General features: G+C 40.8%; 1 protein-coding gene across 1 annotated transcript in view; it reads left to right on the top strand.

Annotated features, from left to right (window-relative positions):
- Positions 1-18076, top strand: part of slc1a9 (solute carrier family 1 member 9) — a 48495-nt gene extending 30419 nt beyond the window's left edge. The window contains 3 exon segments of the mRNA XM_061711442.1: positions 10098-10232; positions 11413-11845; positions 14357-18076. Of these exon segments, the coding sequence (XP_061567426.1) occupies positions 10098-10232; positions 11413-11845; positions 14357-14569 (781 nt within the window). The 3' untranslated portion in view covers positions 14570-18076.
- Positions 18077-21640: the final 3564 nt, after the last annotated feature.

The following is a 21640-nucleotide window of genomic DNA, read 5'->3' as shown; positions in this document are numbered from 1 at the left end:
AAAAAAGCCCCAAAACTTCTAAACTGCATAAAAATGTGTTTATTTTATATGAAAAAACGTGTTCTTTAATAGCATTGAACTTGCATGACTGTACAGACAGCCAACCATATAGCAGCTGAAATAGCCTCCTATGCAACGTATGTCCACATCAGCCAAGATGTAGAATATTGCTACAGGTGAAGAATATGGTGTAAAAGTTAACTTATTTCAATAATTCAACTAGAATATGGTGTAAAAGTTAATCTATTTCAATAATTCAACTAGAATTTGGTGTAAAAGTTAATCTATTTCAATAATTCAACTTAAAAGGTGAAACTAATATATTACCTAGTCTTATTACATGCAAAGCATGATATGTTGAACCTTTATTTGTTATAATTTTGATGATGGAATTGTTTATTGATTTCATAAAATATTCTCTCATTTATTTTTTATTTGGGGTTTTCAAACTGTGAGCCATAATCAGAGAGCAGCGTCTTGCTGGTGCAGCAAACTGCTGCACGGAGATGCGTGACGGACACTGGCTGATTTATGATTCCGCGTTGCACCAACGCAGAGTTTACGGGGTAGAATACGTGGGGACTCGAACGTACGGTGCGTGAACGTACGGTGCGTGAACGTACGGTGCGTGAACGTACGGTGCGTGAACGTACGGTGCGCGTCGCACGCGTACCCATCGCCGTAGCCATGCCGTCGATTTAACGCGGAACCATAAATCAGGCTTAACGCGGGCGCATTGTCAGTTTTCTTTTTGTCTTTTCAACTGAGCACGCAAACACAAACTGAGGGTGCAATGCTTGCTTATGCACCCTCGTAGAACCGGGCCTGGCATAATATATGTCCGTATTGGTTCAATACGGAACTTTTAATTCCCAATTCCCAACCCCTACCTGGAGGTGAAGCCCGAGTCCTCCCGGCTGTCTGGCACACACATAGAAAGATCTGGACACAGACGCAGCAGGTCCTGTTGTCCCGCCACAAAGATTTTGCTGGCCTTAATGTTTCCTGTGTTTTATTTTGTTATTATTGATCAATTTAGTGTTGGTGTGTGTGTGACAGACGTGTGTATGGGGCGTTAATGAAAATACGGGACAAATCGCGTCCCGTATTAGTTCAATACGGGACGCAACATTTTTTTCTCAAATAAAGGACAATTCCGTATTTTACGGGACGGGTGGCAACCCTACCGTCAGGTCTGCACACAAACTCACCACCCACCGTTTTATGTAGGGCTGAAACGATTCCTCGAGTAATTCGATTACAAAAAATGATCGAGGAATTTTCTCTGCCTCGAGGAATCGTTTCATTTCTCCAGTTCAAAGCAGGTATTTCGCCCGGACTACGTTTAATGCGGCACAACACGCTGACGCCACGCACGTAAAGGTAGAAGAAAGAGGCGGCGGATATGTTTGGTTTTTGTAACATGCCGTGCTCAAGCATATATATATATATATATTATATATCTATGTGCTCAGTCAGTCTGCAATGGCCCAGACGGGTAACACGTGTAGCTTGGGCTTAATTTTTATTTTCAATCCACGCTATATTCTTCTGGTCCGTTCTCCTATATGTTCCCCCTCTTACCCGGTACATACATAGGTTCCTCTAAACATCTGTTCCCGCTACAGTTTTAACTAAAAGAAAATGTGCTCCAATACAGCAGGTCTCATCATTTTATTTTGAACACTGCCAAAACTCAAAATCTTAAAGACTTTAACTTAAAACTTAACTAGAACTTAAAATTTGCTTGACACAAATGAAAGTTCAATTGAAACACATGGGAAAAACACCTAACCTTTTAAGTGATGTGTGTTATCAGGTGTAATGGCATTTTTAGGTTAGAAACAAGAACATTTCTTGGTAAGATCCTTAGTTTTTTGAGTGAAGGCAGTGAATTTGGTCAACTGGTGTAAGTTCAGGGTTTTTAAATGCACAGTCATGAACCTACTGTATTATATAATTTAGTCTAATGTCAATTAACATCTAACATCTTATGTATATTTATAATTGCTCTTTAACTCCCTTCAAAAATATGTTTTATCCGATTACTCGATTAATCGATGGAATTTTCAGTAGAATACTCCATTACTAAAATATTCGATAGCTGCAGCCCTAGTTTTATGCCTTTCTCCTTTTCTCTCCACGAGTTTCCCATTTCCAGATATTAAGGGGTTAGTGTACTCCCCTACATTTTTCCAAGAATTAACTTGTTTCTGAAAAATGCTGAAACTGTAACGGGCCCAACAAACTTTTACACCTACTTAACATATTTGGCCAGCTGTGTTGAAACTAGAAAAGAGCTGGGCTTTTCCGGACTTTTCTCTGCTCTCAAGCTCTCTCTATTCATTCATCATTTAAGTATTTATTTTACTTGACCATCTACTGTGAAGTAGAAAGGGGGGGTGGGGGACCATTTTTTTTCCACATTTAAACATCTATTTTAATGACTTTGGGCTTCCCACAGTACCTGGAGTTCAGTCGGATCTAATTTGGTCAAAAAGAGAATTCTAACTGTCCCCAATTATAGTTCAGAGTTTATATTTGGCCCTTCATGAGGAATGCCTGGGGCAGAGAGCAGCTGCACAGACTAATTAACTGCAGCAAATGGGGGACCTATAGATCGGTTTAAATGTACACTATCCTTTGTATTTACCAATCGAATGTGATCAGCGGGAGCAGCTTATGAACCAGCAGATTAACTTCCTACATCTACACACTGTTCAGCTTCTCGGAGGATCTGAACTTTTTTTTCTTCTTTTCTTAATTCACCAACTTTGGAGAATACGCAGACATGCAGACTTTGTAAATACTTTCACTAATGAACATAATGTTTTATCAAATTATTTCAGAGGGGATTTCAGGGAATGTAGCAATTCTTATGTCATTTTATTTGTGAATTTGTTTGTGAAGTTAAATGATTCTGATTCTTAGCCCTTGTACTGTCTTTGGGTCAAAATGACCTAATTCTCCTGTTCCTGCTTTCCTCCTGCTCTCTCCTTCCTTCTCCCTTCCTCTTTTCTCCCTTCCTTCCTTCTTTTCTCCCCTCATACATTCTTTCCTTGTTTTCTCCTTTCCTTCCTTCATTCCTTTTTCCCCTCCTTCCTTCTTTTTTCCTTCCTTCTTTTTTTCCCTTCCTTCCTTCTTTTTTCCCTTCCTTCCTTCCTTCTTTACTTTCTTTCCTTCTTTCCTCCCTTCCTTCTTTATTTTGTCCCTTCCTTCCTTCTTTCCTCCCTTCCTTCCTTCTTTTTTTCCTTCCTTCCTTCTTTTTTCCTTCCTTCCTTCTTTTTTCCTTCCTTCCTTCTTTTTTCCTTCCTTCCTTCCTTCCTTCCTTCCTTCTTTTTTCCTTCCTTCCTTCTTTTTTCCTTCCTTCCTTCTTTCTTTTTTCCTTCCTTCCTTCTTTTTTCCTTCCTTCCTTCTTTTTTCCTTCCTTCCTTCCTTCCTTCCTTCTTTCCTCCCTCCCTTCTTTCGTTCCTTCCTTCTTTCCTCCCTTCCTTCCTTCCTTCTTTTTTCCTTCCTTCCTTCCTTCCTTCTTTTTTCCTTCCTTCTTTTTTTCCTTCCTTCCTTATTTTTTCCCTTCCTTCCTTCTTTCCTCCCTTCTTTCCTTTCTTTCCTTCTTTCCTCCCTTCCTTCCTTCTTTTTTTCCTTCCTTCTTTCTTTTTTCCTTCCTTCCTTCTTTTTTCCTTCCTTCCTTCCTTCCTTCCTTCTTTCCTCCCTCCCTTCTTTCGTTCCTTCCTTCTTTCCTCCCTTCCTTCCTTCCTTCTTTTTTCCTTCCTTCCTTCCTTCCTTCTTTTTTCCTTCCTTCTTTTTTTCCTTCCTTCCTTATTTTTTCCCTTCCTTCCTTCTTTCCTCCCTTCTTTCCTTTCTTTCCTTCTTTCCTCCCTTCCTTCCTTCTTGTCTCCCTTCCTTCCTTCCTTCCTTCTTTCCTCCCTTCCTTCCTTCTTTCCTTATTTCCTCCCTTCCTTCCTTCCTTCCTTCTTTCCTCCCTTCCTTCCTTCTTGTCTCCCTTCCTTCCTTCTTTTCTCCCTTCCTTCCTTTTTTCCTCCCTTCTTCCATTCCTCCTTCCTTGACCTGAAGACAGCACAAGGGTTAAATGAGCAGCAGATGACATTTGCTCCAATATTTCATTTTAAATGAGGACTATTATGAACTTATCATTATGAAGTTGACAGTTTTGTGAGACTTTAATAAATGGTTTGTGATAGGTTTTTGTCAAAAAGCCACATGGAAACACTATAAAAGCCTTTTCAACCACGTCTGGAGCTCTGTTAACAACAGCCAGTTTAAGAGGGCGGAGTCAGTCATCGGTCTGAACTCCATCCCTTTTCTCTGGGCTGTGCCTCTTTTGAAATTGGTGTAACAGACTTGTGCTACTAATACAGAACTACAGTGCAGCATGATGTGAAAATGAGTGGAGATGAAGATGTAGAGAACGGATGCTTTGACTTGGATCGACGTTGTGACGTCACAATTCATGCAGATCAGATTTCCAGACCTAGGCTGTCCCGAAGAAGGTGACAGCTGTGTTAAGAAAAGTTTTTGAGGTGGTAATGACTTAAAACATTCAAGTTTCATGTGGTTTCAAGAGAGTTTCATAATATGCCCCCATTAAAAACCTGTTACAGACTTTTTTTCTCCCCCTATTTTCTGTCAAATACTACTCTTACTATTAGGCTGCAATATAAATCAAAACACTTAGTTTCCTTTATTAAACTTTTGAAAGATTTATTTCATTCTACTGTAATGATCATAAAATAAGACCTTTTTTCCCCTTTTGAAAAAAAGTATTGGATGAAATGTGTTCAAGAACAGAAGAAAAAGTCCAGTTTCCTTGTTTCAAGCGTTTGAGCGCGTCCCAACCAGCGCTTAGGCCAGACTTTGGAAAGGAGCTGCCATCTTTTCATCACTGTGCCATTAACTTAGGGCAAAGCGCTCGTGATACGCGCTCAGGAATATAAAAAACTACACATGATTTCCATCTGGTGTTTGTTACAGTCTGCTCAAGAGCTGGACGCCCAGGATGGTTTCTTCTTTTCTCTCTCTCTAAATAACGATCCATTTATCGTCTTTTTGTCTTTGTTACATCCCCTGATTGTATGAAAAGAGCCTTACGGATCAAAAGCTACCTGGTGAAATCTACTTTCATGCTGTGACCAACAGCAGAAGTCTGCAAGAAGCTGTAAAAACACACAGCGTGACTTGCAGACTTGGGGCTACAAAACCACAAGGCTGTAAAATAAACAAATTACACTCCTATCAAGGATGTTACTCACAGTCATTAGCCTCGTTGCAGCCAAATACCATCCTTTGTAACTGCTGTTTGTGACATTTTACCTCTTCAGTCCTAAAACAACCCAGTGAGTGGTTGGTCCCACGTGTTCTCCCTTGTGTGGCATCAGTAAACGCAGAGGTGTCGAAAGTATTCACATTCATTACAGGGGTAGAAGTATAGATACTAGAGTTTAAAAATACTCATGTAGAAGTTGAAGAATCAACTCAAGTTTTTTACTCAAGTAAAAGTATAAAAGTACTGGTTTCAAAACTACTTAAAGTATAAAAGTAAAAGTAATGTAAGGGGGAAAAAAGCCATTAAGGACAAAAGCCATTGAAAATGAATGCATCTTAGTATAATGCAAATATATTAAAGAACCATATATGCGTACTATTGAGCATTAACATGTGTTTCAGAGAGCAGGAGATATGATGACTAGTTGCCTATAAGTATTGTAATGGTGCAAAAAGTCAAACTTCAGAGGCATGTTATCATTTATCCTAACCTTTATTGGAATGTACATCCAAGTTTAGTTGCAGGAATCTGAGGGAACGGATGTAAGAACAAAACTGGACAAGAACATCTGAAACAACCACAACCAAATTCACTCTATCCGGATGGAGCAATTTAACTGGATAGTTTTTTTTTAAAGGCCGAAATGAAATAGAGTAACGAGGCTGTTTTTAAAATGTAAGGAGTAAAAAGTACAGATAATTGCGTGAAAATGTAAGGAGTAAAAGTAAAAAGTCGTCTGAAAAATAATTACTCCAGTGAAGTATAGATAACCAAAATTTCTACTTAAGTAAGGTAACCAAGTATTTGTACTTCGTTACTTGAAACCTCTGCTTGTGTGGCATCAGTAAACGTAGTCTAACTGCACCAAAACAAACAAAGACGCATCACATATTACAAGCGTTATATAACTCTATAGCTGTTAAAAGTGCTCATAAATAAAAATTCTGCTCAGTTTACTTTAAGTTGCACATAAAACAAGTGATTGTAACGTTACACCGAAAAATAAAGCGGCTTCTGTTACAATCTATAGAAATGACGGTCAGAAACCAATAATAATAATTTCAATTTCCTATTATTATTATTGTCCTCAGTCAGAGTTTGATTGGTAATTGGTATTAACTTTGGGACCTGTTTATAATTACGTATTTTGCCGTGTGTGTGTTTTGGGGTGTTTGTTATGTTAAGTTTTGTGTCCTTATTTATTTTATTAGTTTTTTTTTTGTTTTTTTTTGTGTGTGTGGTAAAATATAAAACGGGGTATTCTGTCGAACCCTTTAAAAAAATGTTTATTGTGTAATATAATCTACATGGACTACCCAATAAAGAAACATGTTAAAAAAAATATATATTTCAATTTATTTAGCACTTTTTTTTTTTATGATCGAAGCAGGAGTCTGGTTCGCATTGCCGGCAGTAAGTCAGACTTGTTCCCGGTGCATGTTGGACTCCGGCAGGGCTGCCCTTTGTCACCGGTCCTGTTCATAATTTTTATGGACAGGATTTCTAGGCGCGGCCAGGGGCCGGAGGGGATCCGGTTTGGGAACCACAGGATTTCATCTCTGCTTTTTGCAGACGATGTTGTCCTGTTGGCTTCATCAGACCGGGACCTCCAGCATGTGCTGGGGCGGTTTGCGGCCGAGTGCGACGCGGCAGGGATGAGAATCAGCACCTCCAAGACCGAGGCCATGGTTCTCGACCGGAAAAGGGTGGCATGCCTTCTCCGGGTGGGTGGAGAAGTCCTGCCTCAGGTGGAGGAGTTCAAGTATCTCGGGATCTTGTTCACGAGTGAGGGAACGATGGAGCGTGAGATTGACAGACGGATCGGTGCAGCGTCCGCAGTAATGCGGTCGATGTACCGGAACGTTGTGGTGAAGAGGGAGCTGAGTCGAAAGGCGAAGCTCTCGATTTACCGGTCCATCTACGCACCTACCCTCACCTATGGTCATGAACTTTGGGTAGTGACCGAAAGGACAAGATTGCGGATACAAGCGGCCGAGATGAGTTTCCTCCGCAGGGTGGCTGGACGCTCCCTTAGAGATAGGGTGAGGAGTTCGGTCACCCGGGAGGAGCTCGGAGTCGACCCGCTGCTCCTTCACATTGAGAGGAGTCAGCTGAGGTGGCTTGGGCATCTGTACCGGATCCTCCTGGACGCCTCCCTAGGGAGGTGTTCCAGGCATGTCCCTGCTCCCTAGGGAGGTGTTCCAGGCATGTCCCTCCTCCCTAGGGAGGTGTTCCAGGCATGTCCCACCGGGAGGAGACCCCGGGGAAGACCCAGGACACGCTGGAGAGACTATGTCTCTCGGCTGGCCTGGGAACGCCTCGGACTCCCCCCGGAAGAGCTGGAGGAAGTGTCTGGGGTGAGGGAAGTCTGGGCATCCCTGCTGAGGCTGCTGCCCCCGCGACCCGGGAACGGATAAAGCGGGAGAAGATGAGTGAGTGAGTGAGTGTAGCGCTTTTCACCTGAAACGACAGATCTCAGAGCGCTTTACAAAGACGACTAAAAACAAGACTAAGAAACTAAGACAAAACCTAGCTACTAAGTAAGATAAAAAGTTGTGGGCAGCAAAAAGATAAAAAAATAAATAAATAAATAAAAAAAACCAAACCAAACTCTACAATGAACGCAGTAAAAGAGGTAATGAGATTTTTTGGGGTTTTTTTTTCTCTCTCATTCTTCTGAGGTTTCAGCAAAACATTTCAGTTTAATTGGAACCAGCTTACTTGGACCAGAATCAGCTTGTTATGGCTGCGGGATACAAATGATGCCCAGCTCTTTAACATTGTTTATTGTATGTCTTTCATCAACGGCTGTTTACCACCAAATTCCAACATCTAATTTTTCTAAACGTGCTGTATGGCCGTTGGATAATCTGCGAATCTGTTCAGAAATATAATCCACATGTAGTGTGTTAAAAGTCTTGCGTTTCTCCTTGACGCTCTCAGCTGCAGCGAGGGTGATAATTAGAGAGGTGGATTGTCAGAGGCAATTGAGATGTGACGCAGTGCTCTGAGGTCAGATAAATGCCATCATGGTGTAGAAACTGTGGTCTGGAAGAGCGTCCCGACTGGCCCGCACTTACATCTGGAGACCAACAGGAACTGATAATTTTTCCAGTTGCAGACGTGTCCTGACAAGCCGCATTCCTGCCTGTTTTGTTGTGGACAGAACAACTGGGTCCTCTGTGCTACATGTACTCAGAGATTAAAAACCACACACAGATTTCAGGATGTTGGTGAAAATTTAGACTTGGAACGAACGTGGCGTAAATCTGTCAAACACGGTTAGTTTTTGTTTTTTTTCAAGTGGGCGCATGATACAGGCATTTACAGTAACTGCAGTGATCACGGTTCATATTTGTGGATACAGGGAGATGAAATGTGGTTAAACACTCGTCAATTTGAAGGCAAGTGCGATCCGGTCCCTGTTGGGGATCTTTAGATAAGCATGCTCACAAGTTCTCTAAGCTCCCCCATCAACTCAATCAGTGGCTCCATGCTTGTCTTGTCTTAGGCCCCGTTTACACGGAGCAAAAACGGTGGCGTTTTCATGCGTTTTGGCCGTTCGTTTACACGAAAACGAAGCTCAAAGTCACCAAAAATGATAATTTCTGAAAACTCCGGCCAAAGTGGAGATTTTCAAAAACTCAGTTTTCACGTTTGCTTGTAAACGGACATTTAGGCTTCAGAACGTCACATTATGCAACAGAAACGTCAACAGCATCATTTGTGCGACCTGTGTTTACAATTTGTTTGGCCACCGTCAATATTTTCTTGTATTTTACCTGTTTTATATTCTAAAGTCACACTTAAAAGTAACTCCACTTCTCTGTCACTCCAAACGCAAGACTCTCGAGTAACTGGCAGTCAAGGCTGATTTATGGTTCCGCGTTACACCAACACAGAGCCTACGGCGTAGGTTACGCAGCGACGCACACCGTACGTACAGAAGGCTACGCCGTCGATTTAACGCAGAACCATATTATTCAGGCTTCACACGTGTCATTTGTTGAGGTTTTTTTCCAGGATTCCGATTGACTAGCATGACTGTTAGGTTTAGGCACGTAACATTTGTAACATCACTCTCTGGAGACAAAGAAAGACACAAACACGGTTAGAATTTTACTTGCAAGGAGAGCAGTCGAGATTTGTAAGATCTCCAACATACTCTAATTTGTGTCTGCTGCTTCCTTGCTTTTATTCACTCTGGGTGTACCCTAGTTTACAGAGCTGACTGCGCCCCTAAAGGGAGGGGAAAAAGGAGTGGTCGCAGTCAGCGGATTCAGGTATTGAGTCAGGCTTGTTCTCATTTGTTTAGCAACAAGAAGTTTCCTCTTCTCCGCAGATATCTGCTTTATGCTGATATCCGGAAACTTCTTGTGCAGCACTTATCAGTGCGTCACAGGCGTAAGCAAATCATCATACGTCCTGTTAATAGCAAGCATGATAACTTATTAATAGTTCCAACAATGACTTTACGCTTCTCGTCACACTGCCCCCTGCAGGTTTGGATGCTCATAGCACCTTAACAGCGTATTTATCCGGGTTCGTGTAAACAAGGATATTTTTCAAAAGGTAGAGGGGGAAATATCCATTTTTGTAAATACCCGGCTATGTGGAAACGTGGCCTTAAATACTAAATACCGCTTGAATTCCCTGATGCTAATCTTTTTTTCTTGTCCTTTGACGCCATTGTGCGTCCTTTTAACAAGAAGGTGACCAGCACGCGTGACTACGTGGCCTATTTACCAGCTAATGAAGCGGCCAAGTGTTTTGCCACTGCAGTAATCTAAAGGAGCCTCTTCTTCTCCCGCAGCATGACGGCCACCTTGGCCAGTGTCGGCGCCGCCAGCATTCCCAGCGCCGGACTGGTGACCATGCTGCTGATCCTGACCGCCGTCGGCCTGCCCACCCAGGACATCAGCCTGCTGATCGCTGTGGACTGGCTACTGTGAGTCGGACGTCTGAGCACGCAGGAGGAAGTCGCCGCTCTGTGGCTCACCTTACATCAGGGGTGTCAAATGTGCGGCCCGCGGTCCGCATGCGGCCCGAGAGAGATTTTCATGCGGCCCGCGAGAAGTTTCCAACGAAATGTTAATTTACTAAAAAGGAAGGCATAAATAATTGCCATGGATCGCAGCATATCCAATAATATATTTCTTCTACAAATCAATTGTTATTCCACAAAGAGAGCAGTTTTAGACATTTTTTTTAATTTTCTAGAATGCATTTGCTGATTTTATTTCTTTGTAGACGGTCGTTTATTTAAATTAACTGACTACTATTATATATTTTTGCAGGAAAAATATGACTGCTAAAAAAGATGATAGAAGGGCCGCTCGGTGGCGCAGTGGGTTAAGCAGCGGCTCATACACTGAGGCTACAGTCCTCCTCCTGCAGCGGTCGCAGGTTCAAATCCCGGCCTGCGCACCTTTGCTGCGTGTCTTCCCCGTTCTCTCTCTCTACCCCTTTCCAGTCTGCATCTTCAATAAAGGGCCACTAGAGCCCAAAAAAAAAAAAAAAAGATGATAGAAGATATTTATTCATGACAAAGTAATACAGTTAAAAAAGAAGTGCTGACTTTTTCGGCACACTGGCGTAAATATCCGCGCCAATTTTTAAAAATAAATACACTTAATTGTACTGGAAAAATCTCTAAATCACAAAGAAACACTCTCGGATGTAATAAGAAAGATTTTGCTTTTAATAAAATTTCCTATAAAAAGCGAAATATAAAAAAAAACATACCGTACTTTTTTCTGTTTATCTTTGTAAAATGATATTAAAAGTATCTTACATAATTAGAAAAAAAACGAGATATTTCAAGAAAAGATCCTGAAGAAATATATTTTACATAATTAGAGTGTAAACAAAGTGCATATTATCTTTAAAATTAACTAAACTGATATTGGATTAGATAACAATAGTAAAAAAAATGAATTAGAAAAATATTTTTTTTCGCACCGTTTTTGTTATTTTGAGCGTGCGGCCCGCGAGAAAAAAATTGGTTAAATCCGGCCCGCCAAGCAAAATGAGTTTGACACCCCTGCCTTACATCTATGAGGGGCTGGGAAAGTATTTTACGATGTCATCATCTCACTTGCTGACGGTCTTTGTGTTTCCCCGATCAGTGACCGGATGCGTACCTCCATCAACGTGGTGGGCGACTCATTCGGCGCTGGGATCGTAGATCACCTGTCCAAGGCGGAGCTTGCCGAAATCGACGCTGCTGAAATGCAGATGATCCAACCAGAAGAGCTGGACTTCATCCCTCCACCGCCGGTCCTCACGGAGATGGACCTGGTCGACTCCCGCAGACCCCCGGAGCTGCCGCCCCGCTCCCCTCGGCCCCCAAAGCAAAACCACCACGGCCACGTCCAATCCCAGTCCCACTCCACCTATTCCCCGTCCCGATCCGTCCGGTCCCCGTCGCCGCGCTCCGTCCAGTCTCCCTCCCCGCGCTCCGTCTGCTCCCATTCCCCTCGGCCTTTCCGCACTCACTCACCGCGCATGCCCCGCAGGACGGAGCCGGGCTACTGCCCCCTGCCCAGCCACGACAACCAGGTATCCACGCTCAGCTCCTTCTCCTGCTGGTACTACGTTTACATGCAGTCAAAACTCGGGTTATTGCTAATATTCCGGTTACTGAAACATTCGGAATATTCCGTTTACATGCGTGAGCATACAGGGTTATCCCTGTATACATGGTGATTGTATTCATTTGGGATATCTCGATCAAACCAGCGATGCATGGAGAATATCATGACCCGATTCCCATAATTTCCGCTTCTTCTTCCTGTATCCGATTAGTCTCCTCCTCACTCTAAAAGTGTGGCCTGGTCTTGCATTTCTCCGTGTTTATAAGAACTTCCTGGACTCAAAAGACCAAGATTCCTGGCGAAAAGAGCATGCGCAGAAAACAAATTCATGTTCCGCTATTCCGATATTCCGTTAGGCCAGGGGTCGGCAACCCGCGGCTCTAGAGCCGCATGCGACTCTTTAGCGCCGCCCTAGTGGCTCCTGGAGCTTTTTCAAAAATGTTTGAATTTTTTTCTTTCTTTTCTTCTTTTTTTCTCTTTTTTTCTTCTTTTTTTCCTTTTTTTCTTTTCTTTTTTTCTTCCCTTTTCCTTTCCATTTCGACTTTTTTCTCGACATTTCGACTTTTTTTCTCGAAATTTAGATTTTTTTCTCGACATTTCGACTTTTTTTCTCGAAATTTAGATTTTTTTCTCGACATTTTGACTTTTTTCTCGAAATTTTGAATATTCCCTCGACATTTTGACTTTTTTCTCGACATTTCGCCTTTCGCCTTCATTCTAAGGCTTATACAAGACTTTTCATTTTTTGCGGCTCCAGACATATTTGTTTTTTGTGTTTTGGCTCTTTCAACATTTTGGGTTGCCGACCCCTGCGTTAGGCTATACATGACCGAATATTCAGGTTTTAAAAGGAGTAACCCAGGGGTCATATTGGGGTTTTTTAAAACCGGAATATGAGCAAATTCTGGTTTTTCAAAGGGGTTATTGGTGTTTACATGGCTGTGCAAAACCGGGTTATTGCTAATATTCGGGTTTTAAAAGGGTTATTGACTGCATGTAAACGCAATCAGTGTAGCTGCACAGGTCTAATAAAATAATGGCCATGCATCTTACTGATGTCTTTGAAGCTTTATGTGTTTGTCGCTCTTTTCCTCCGTCAGACACCGTGAAAACTACAAAATAAATCACGTCATTTTAAGCATGAGCTAATGTCTAGCATTTTAAACAGTTTGAATTAAACAACGAAATGTGCTACAGTCCATATGAAGGCATTTCAATAACATTTGACAATAATAATGAAAAGTATTACCATGTGCACCTCGTAGACCACATGCAGGATAAATCTTGCATCCGTCTCTCTTGTGCATCCATGACGGCTCTGACCCATAATGCCTTTTAACTGAACTCTGGTCATGTGACCTGTTACAATGTCCAGCTACATCTTAGGAATTTGCCTTATACCTTCAATAATAGAACTTAAACACTCATACTTATAAATAACCACCAGTATGCAGAGGTGGGTAGTAACGAGTTACATTTACTCCGTTACATTTACTTGAGTAAATTTTGGGAAATTTTGTACTTTTAGGAGTAGTTTTGAATCACTATACTTTGTACTTTTACTTGAGTAGATTTGTGAAGAAGAAACCGTTCCTCTTACTCCGCTACATTAGGCCACGTTGAGCTGTTACTTTTCTTTTATCCACGTACGCGTTAATCTCATGACATCACTGGGTGATTCTTTGGGAAAAATGTTTGTTTTTGCATGTTTTGTTACATTTACACAGACTCAAACACACACAGAGTTTCCATGAGTTCATGGGCTTGTTCTAGTTCTGCCTGGTTAAAAAAGAAAAGTACAAAGGCTTGAAATTTTGTGCTACTTGTGCTTAATTTTTTTTTTATTCTGTTATTTTATTTATTTTATTATTTATTAAAGTACTTGAATTTACTTTAAGCTTATTTTAATTTAATCTATTTTTTATTCATTTTTATTTTTATCATTTTATTGATTTAATTTGCCTGAAGATGATTATTTTGTACTTTGGTCTGTTTGAATGCTTGTGTTAAAAACATGAATCAGACGTTACTCAACAGTTACTCAGTACTTGAGTAGTTTTTTCACCAAGTACTTTTTTACTTTTACTCAAGTAATTATTTGGATGACTACTTTCTACTTGAGTCATATTATTCTGAAGTAACAGTACTTTTACTTGAGTACATTTTTTGGCTACTCTACCAGCTCTGCCAGTATGTTTTACAATACAACTTAAATACCCATCAACTTAAACAAAAATATAAAAATAAAACCTTTTTCCCCGACATTTACAATTAGTAAATACTTTTCCGTGGCATGACTTTTTAGAGGATTAAGCACACATTTTTTCTTTTAAAACAATAGCTACTAAATATTTTCCTGTTTTCCACCTGGGATTCATTAGTTTGTTTTCCTCTGTATTTGTGAGTAAACTAGCTCCAGACAGGGAGCCACCTCTGCAACTCAGCATCTCCTGATCACGTGTTCTTATCCCCCCAGATTCCCACGCTGGCACGCACGTACAGAGAACGAGACCGGGAACGGGAAAGGGAACGGGAACGGGAACGGGAACGGGACCACCTCAGGCGAGAGAGTGAGACCGAGGAAGACGAGGAGAGAGAGAGGGTTCTGGGTGAAGTGAGTGATGGCGAGGAGAGCGATGACACTGCTTACGATCGGAGGCACGTTATCCCACCGTGCGACCTGCCGTGACTGCGTTTTACCAATAAAAAAGCTTCACTTTATTTGTTTTCCTTTTTAAATGACAGATTCTTCAGCTTTCACTGTTTATAATCCAGTGGAGGTTCATGGTGGATTTCCATCTGGTCACACTGCTAATTTGACTGATCAGTAAGCTCACACGGAGCTCAATTTGCATAGATATTAAGTGTTGTGATGACAATATCCTGCACTCCTGAGGCTTTTGCTCTGTGGTTTGAGCAGAGGCCGACTTAAGAGTCTTTTTTTCTTCCTCACCTCTCTTACTGTCTTGATTTATCTTCTTTTTTTTTTTTTTTACTTTATCCGAACCTGAAATCCTCTCAAATGTCTGCACTTCCTCAAATGTGACCAGTGCCAGGGATTTGTTAGTCTCCTGCTGGTCACAAAAGCATGTCTGCGGGTGCTTTCACAACCTTTGTTTGTTCTGGTATGAATAACTGGAGAGTTTGTAAACTTTATTATAAAAACTGTTTTTTCCCACAATAGAAAAACCCGAGTGTACCAAAACCACAACTTCAAATCACCTGAGTCCTCACGACCTATTAGTCAGATGTTTCTGCCATGGGAGGAAAAAATGTAAATACAGAAAGATTTTAAGCTGTGGAATATACCACCGACGTTGAGAGGGCAAATCTCTACTTTCTGGTCTTTGTTTCTTGTACCTGCTAAATACTTTAGCTTGAAAAGTAAATGTGGCTGCATCAGGAGAGGATGGTTTTAATGCACTCAGGTCACCGAAGGCGTCGTGGAAAAATAGTAAAGGATACAGAACTGTAAACTATACGATGGAGCTCTGCGTTTATACGGATAGAGCACAAATCTCGGCTTAATTCAATACAACCATCCATGCAATTCTAGTCTAGGTTTTGGTACACATTCTCACCAGGAAGAACCACACCATTTTTCCATTTGATTTAAATCGAGACCACGTCTTTTTGGGGCTCTTTCTGCTACTATTTCTGTCTATTGTGCATTGACTACGGTGGCCGACAAGGACCAAATGCACTGCAACGGCCTAATGCGTCTCAGTTAAGGAAAACGGCTTCAAGTACAGAAACGATTCAAATTCACAAACTCAAAACGAGGTACAAAAAGAGGAACGTGCTGCAAAAAACAAAGACAAATGCAGCATCATCAAACGCGCTGCAAATAGAGAAACGATGCAAAGCACAAAACGATATAAAACAAGAAACCATCTTCAAAAGACATTTTTTCATTTGCACCACGTTCCTCTTTTCGTACCTCGTTTTGAGTTTGTGAATTTGAATCGTTTCTGTACTTGAACCCGTTTTCCTTAACTGAGACGCATTAGGCCGTTGCAGTGCGTTTGGCCCTCGTCGGCCACCGTAATTGACACCAGGCAAACCGCATGTAACCAAGCAGGAAATCCAAACTTTTTAGTTGGAATAAAGACATTTGCACACTGAAGATGAAGAAAATACACAACAGAAAATTGATGTGCCCGTGTATGTGATGCAAATTTGAGAAAAGATGGCGTCAACATCAAGCGATGAGAATCTCATGCGGTTTTTATTTATTTTTTTTTTAAATAGCAGGAAACAAAATACCTAGTATGTCTCATTGTGAGGAAAACAATAGTTCAGGAGCCACTGTCACTTCAAGACGTACTTCAAGATGTTTGTTGGGCACTTTGAAGAGTTGTCGTGACGGTAAGCTTCAAACTTGAAGAAGCAGAGGAATAATACCAGAGCCAGTCGACCCAAATCAGCCGCTAGCCATGTGAAAGCATCTGCAATATATGTCATCCTTTTTAAAGGAATATTCTGGCGTTAAAAGAACCCTAGACCTATTATTAGATGGTAGGAAGCATGAATTCTCATTAGGGATCAAAACTAAGTGAATCGAAGCATTTTTCAGTGAGAATAAAACACAAGTTTGCAGCAAAACGACAGTTAATGAAGCGGTAACTTTCACCCTGGAATTTTCCTTTAACACAGAATCACGACTATTTACTACTTTTCCTCGACTCGTTTCTCTACTTGTTTCTTTACTGGCCTCGTCCAGCACGGAGAATTTAGCCATTTACTGGACAATTTGTGCTTGACGAAGCTTAAGTCAGTGCTAATGACGCCTTCATTGGTAGCTTAGCTGTTGATCCCAGCCAAGAAACCAGCTCAGATGTTTCTTTCTCCACATGTAGGAAAGTCCAAGAGCTGAAGGCTCACCACAGGAAATAAAACTAGATGTTAGTCCTTGGTTAGAGTGGCATGTCCTGGTTGCTAGCAAGCAACTCTGAGCAAGACAGTTATTGCGCATATTTCTCACAATCAGTACTGGAGTTGAGGGGGGATGAGGGGGGATGGCATCCCCCCCTGAAATAAAAACGGTCCAAATCATCCCCCCTGTAAAACTGCCATCCCCCCTTTCCATCCATTATGTCATTTCATCAATGAATGTGGTTTTACTGCTATTTCAACATTTAGAGTCATCACCAGAAAAATAACACCAGAAAAATAACTTATTTGACAATTTTTACCCATTTCAAGTACATTTTCACTTGAAATAAGTAGGAAAATCTGCCAGTGGGACAAGATTTATCTTCTCATTACAAGCAAAAAAATCTTGTTCCACTTCCAAGTGAAAATCTACTTGAAACAGGTGAAAATTGTTTTTTCCAGTGATGAGTCTTGTTTTAAGTGTAATGAGATTTTTTTTACTAAAATGAGACATTTTAACTAGAAATAAGACAAATATTCTTGTTAAGATTGTGAGTTTTTGCAGTGATCCATTTTACTTATCCTGTGAAGGACAGAGTCATATTGATAAGTTCAGAAAACTGTTTTTATTGTTGTGTTTTGATGTATTTGATGTAAGCCCAGTGGATATTTAAAGCTTACAGAAGGCTGCATTTAACTGCTGCTATGTCATTCCTGCAGTATTTCTGCAGGTGTTTTGGTCACTGCTATTATTTGTAATATATTATATTATTTGTAATCAGCACAAATTATCTGTCCCCATATGATAAAATCCACCATCCCCCCTTATTTTTTTTTTTACAACTCGAGTACTGCTTACAATGTTAAACTTCTCTTAAAATGACCAAGTCCAACAAGTCACAAATATTAATAGTGTAAGAATCCCACAAGCAGCAGGTTTCTACCTTCCTGCTTTTCTTATTTTCACCCTCGGTTCTCCTGATTTCCCCCCGACAGCCGTCACCGGTGATGTTAATATTGTCTATACTGTCTATGGTTTGTATTTTCTTGTTGTGTTCTGGTGTGTAAAATGAATATCAAGCAAAGATGCTGTTTCATGTTTAGATTTATTGTTTTATTTAACTCTGGTCTGTCATTTTAACATTTTAATTGGTGTAAAACAACTTTGTTGGTCTCCTCTGTCCCATTGAACTGCCTTTGATTTCAAACTGAACTTAATTAACAGCCTCCCTGTATACCGATCGTTGAGTTTTGATTCAGTTTCACAGGTCCAGCTTGTGTGTAAACTGTATTTAATAAAAATCTTATAGATTTAATGGAAGTTACTGTACTTTCTTTGTGTTTTTTCGCCATCTGCAGAATGATTTGCTGCCAAAAGGGGGTCATGCGTCACTGTTTGGTGGCTAAAGACAGTGGAAAAACACTGCGGAGAGGTTGCAACAAACACAGGCGGACTGTGCACATTACACACTGCTGCTAGCAAAGTGATGAAACAAAGACACAGAGACACCAATGCTCTTAATCCTCTCAAAGACGAGTAAGATGGGCAAAGGCATGAGAGAGGGATGGATGTGAGGGAAATCGTGTGGCGGCAGATGGCCAGAAAGACGTCAATGCCTTTCATTCTTCCCAGACAGCATAAGGTTACGAGCAGGAGTGACGTTAGCGCCGGGTCCCTGGGTGTCAGACAGCAGGGATAAGTACAGGGGAGTGGAAGGTAAAACGCTGCAGGCCAGTGCTCTGCAGCAATCAGGAAAACTGGTCCAGAGGTTTGTCAAATTAACATTTTGGATAGGGGATGTCAAATGTGCGGCCCGAGAGAGATTTTCATGTGGCCCGCAAGAAGTTTCCAACGCAAAAAAACCGAAATGTTAATTTACTAAAAAGGCATAAATAATTGCCATGAATCGCAGCATATCCGATAATATATTTCTTCTACAAATCCATGGTTATTCCACAAATAGAGCAGTTTTAGTCATTTTTTTAGTTTTCTAGAATGCATTTGCCGATTTTATTTTTATTGTAGACAGTCGTTTATTTTTATTAACTGACTACTATTATATATTTTCGCAGGAAAAATATCACTGCTAAAAAAGATGATAGAAGATATTTATTCGGAGAATTTCAGTTTTGAATACGAGGATAGTGACAAAGTAAAACAGTTAAAAGAGAAGTGCTGACTTTTTCGGCACACTGGCGTAAATATCTGCGCCAATTTTTTAAAATAAATACACTTAATTCTACTGGAAAAATCTTTAAATCACAAAGAAACACTCTCGGATGTAATAAGAAAGATTTTACTTTTAATTAAATTTCCTATAAAAAAGCGAAATATAAAAAAAACATACTTGTTTCTGTTTATCTTTGTAAAATGATATTAAAAGTATCTTACATAATTTGAAAAAAAAACGAGAAATTTCAAGAAAAGATCCTGAAGAAATATATTTTACATAATTAGAGTTTAAACAAAGTGCATATTTCCTTTAAAATTAACTAAACTGATATTGGATAAGATAACAATAGTAAAAAAAAAAGAATTAGAAAAAAATGTTCGCACCGTTTTTGTTATTTTGAGCGTGCGGCCCGTGAGAAAAAAATTGGTCAAATCCGGCCCGCCAAGCAAAATGAGTTTGACACCCCTGTTTTAGATGATGGGATGTCTGGGGCTGATGGGTGTGAGTGCAGTGAAGCACTAATCTGCTCTCCGGCAGGAGACAGAGCTGCTTCTCCGACACATGACGTGGGGCTATCCAGGGCAACAAGGCGGGCTCAGGAATTTAATCACTGCGGGCAACATCACTGAGCAAAGTGCATGTGTGTGCACGAGTGTCATCTGCTCCCAAACCCTTCAATTTAGCTTGTTGAAACATATTCTTCACTTGTTGGAGCTATTGCCAGAAGGTGAAAGCAGCAACTAACAAAAGAAAAATACAAAATGGGATAAGCTACACCTGTACTTCAGTCGTTTCACTGTCATTACTAAAATACTTAGTCTGGGATCTCTGACTTCATCACTCTCTCAACATAAATCGTTGAAAAAAAACTGTCCCACCGTATAAATTGTTGCTGGAATGTGGTAATATCTGTCTATAATATATTATGTCAACTTAGTTTACATAATACAGAGAGACTGAGCATATGTCATAAGGAGCTGAGGAATGCAAGGCAATCATATTTTTCTAATATCCTTGCCAAAAACAACAATCATTATTCATACACTTTGTCCCCTACTGTTTACAGGGGAACAAATCCCCCTGAGTAAGTGGACCCTGAACTTCTGTCTAACGATGCCTGGGATGAGTCCCTGCAATGAGTTTGACTCTGTCTTAAAGCAGCACTATGTAACTTTTCCACCTTAATATCATATTTCCAGAGTCATTGTGATGGTACATCAACTTCCAACAGGTTTAATGAACCTCTGTCATGGTCTGAAGGGTGTGTATCACCTTCACTGGCACTATGTAACTTTGAGGTGCATGGTAGGAACCCTGCCACACTAAAAAACTACAAATCTTTACGGCTTTGACTGCTTTACAGCATACGTCACTTCCCCCTCCTTCCCGATTCGTAGTTGAGACCAAAGCTGGGCGGGGCGTGGAGCGCAGAGCTCAGCAGAAGCTGGTATCATGGCCGAAGCAGCGGAAAAAACGAAATGTTTTATCGGAGGAGGCGAAAAAAGAAAGCCGGAGAGTAACAAGCTAAATACCCGGACAAAAAAAAAAAAAAAAATGCCCGGACAAGAATAAACATTGGCCCGGCGTTCACTCGCTGGCGTGAGCTAAAGACGAGGAGGGATGTCCGACCGATGGGGATTTATGGGGATAAAACAAGAGACAGAATTGTTATGATACAAATGTAAATGTAGAGTCCTATGTTCAATAAAAATCAAAATTAGAATGTTTTCACATACAGGGGATTCGTCTTGGGTTGTAGTATTTTTCCTGAGAACTGTAAAATTGTGCAGGGCTGATCTGCAAAATATAAGGAATGGGCATTCAGTTATTCACAGGTTATAAAGTATTTTTTTATTTTGTCAGTAAGTATGTTGGACTACTAATTTATGACAAAGTCCCTCTAAAAAACGTGACAGGAAAAAGGTGCCGAGCGTATGAGTTTGTAGGGCGCATTATCTCGCTGAAACAACTTAATAAAACCAAGTTGAACTTAGTGTTTTTCAACATCGTCATATTATATTGTTTAGCCAAAAATAGATACATTACCTCTTCGCTATCCATCCTGCAAACGACCACTGAAAACAGAAAAGTAGTTTTGAAAGTCCGTCCCGTTTTCTCTCATCAAAACAAATGCACGCGACGGGGATGGGAGTTTTCCGGCAGTACGCGCTGGTGCTCATGGGAAATGTAGTGTTCTTTCTGGTAAAGCACTACTGCTTTGGTCCAAAGGAGCCGCCAAACTCAAAAAAAGCTGAAAGTTACGTTGTGCTGCTTTAACTGATGAGATTCAGAAAACCAGACCAGTCACAGCACTGAGACGGCTCTCGTAAAGGTCCTTAATGACATCTGTTCCAATACGGATGGTGGCAACATTTCAGTCTCACCTGATCTCAGTGCTGCATTCAACACGGACGACCAGAACATCTTGATAGACCGGTTGAAGAGCTGGGTGGGACTTTCTGGCACAGCACTAACCCGGTTGGAGTCGTATCTAAAGGACAGGGACTATTTTGTGTCTTTGGGTAATTACAAATCGGAGCTAACAAAAATAAGATGTGGAGTTCCTCAAGGTTCACTTCTGGGGCTTCTGCCATTAAACATCTATGCTCCCACTCGCTCAAATTGTTAAGATGACACACAAATCTATATAACCATCCCAGGAGACTGTAGTCCAATTCAAACATTGATCACTGAGACCAGGAGACCCGAGT

Source organism: Cololabis saira, chromosome 21, assembly GCF_033807715.1.
Source record: "Cololabis saira isolate AMF1-May2022 chromosome 21, fColSai1.1, whole genome shotgun sequence".
NCBI classification, from domain to species: Eukaryota; Metazoa; Chordata; class Actinopteri; order Beloniformes; family Belonidae; genus Cololabis; species Cololabis saira.
This window is presented reverse-complemented; position numbering and strand designations above follow the sequence as displayed.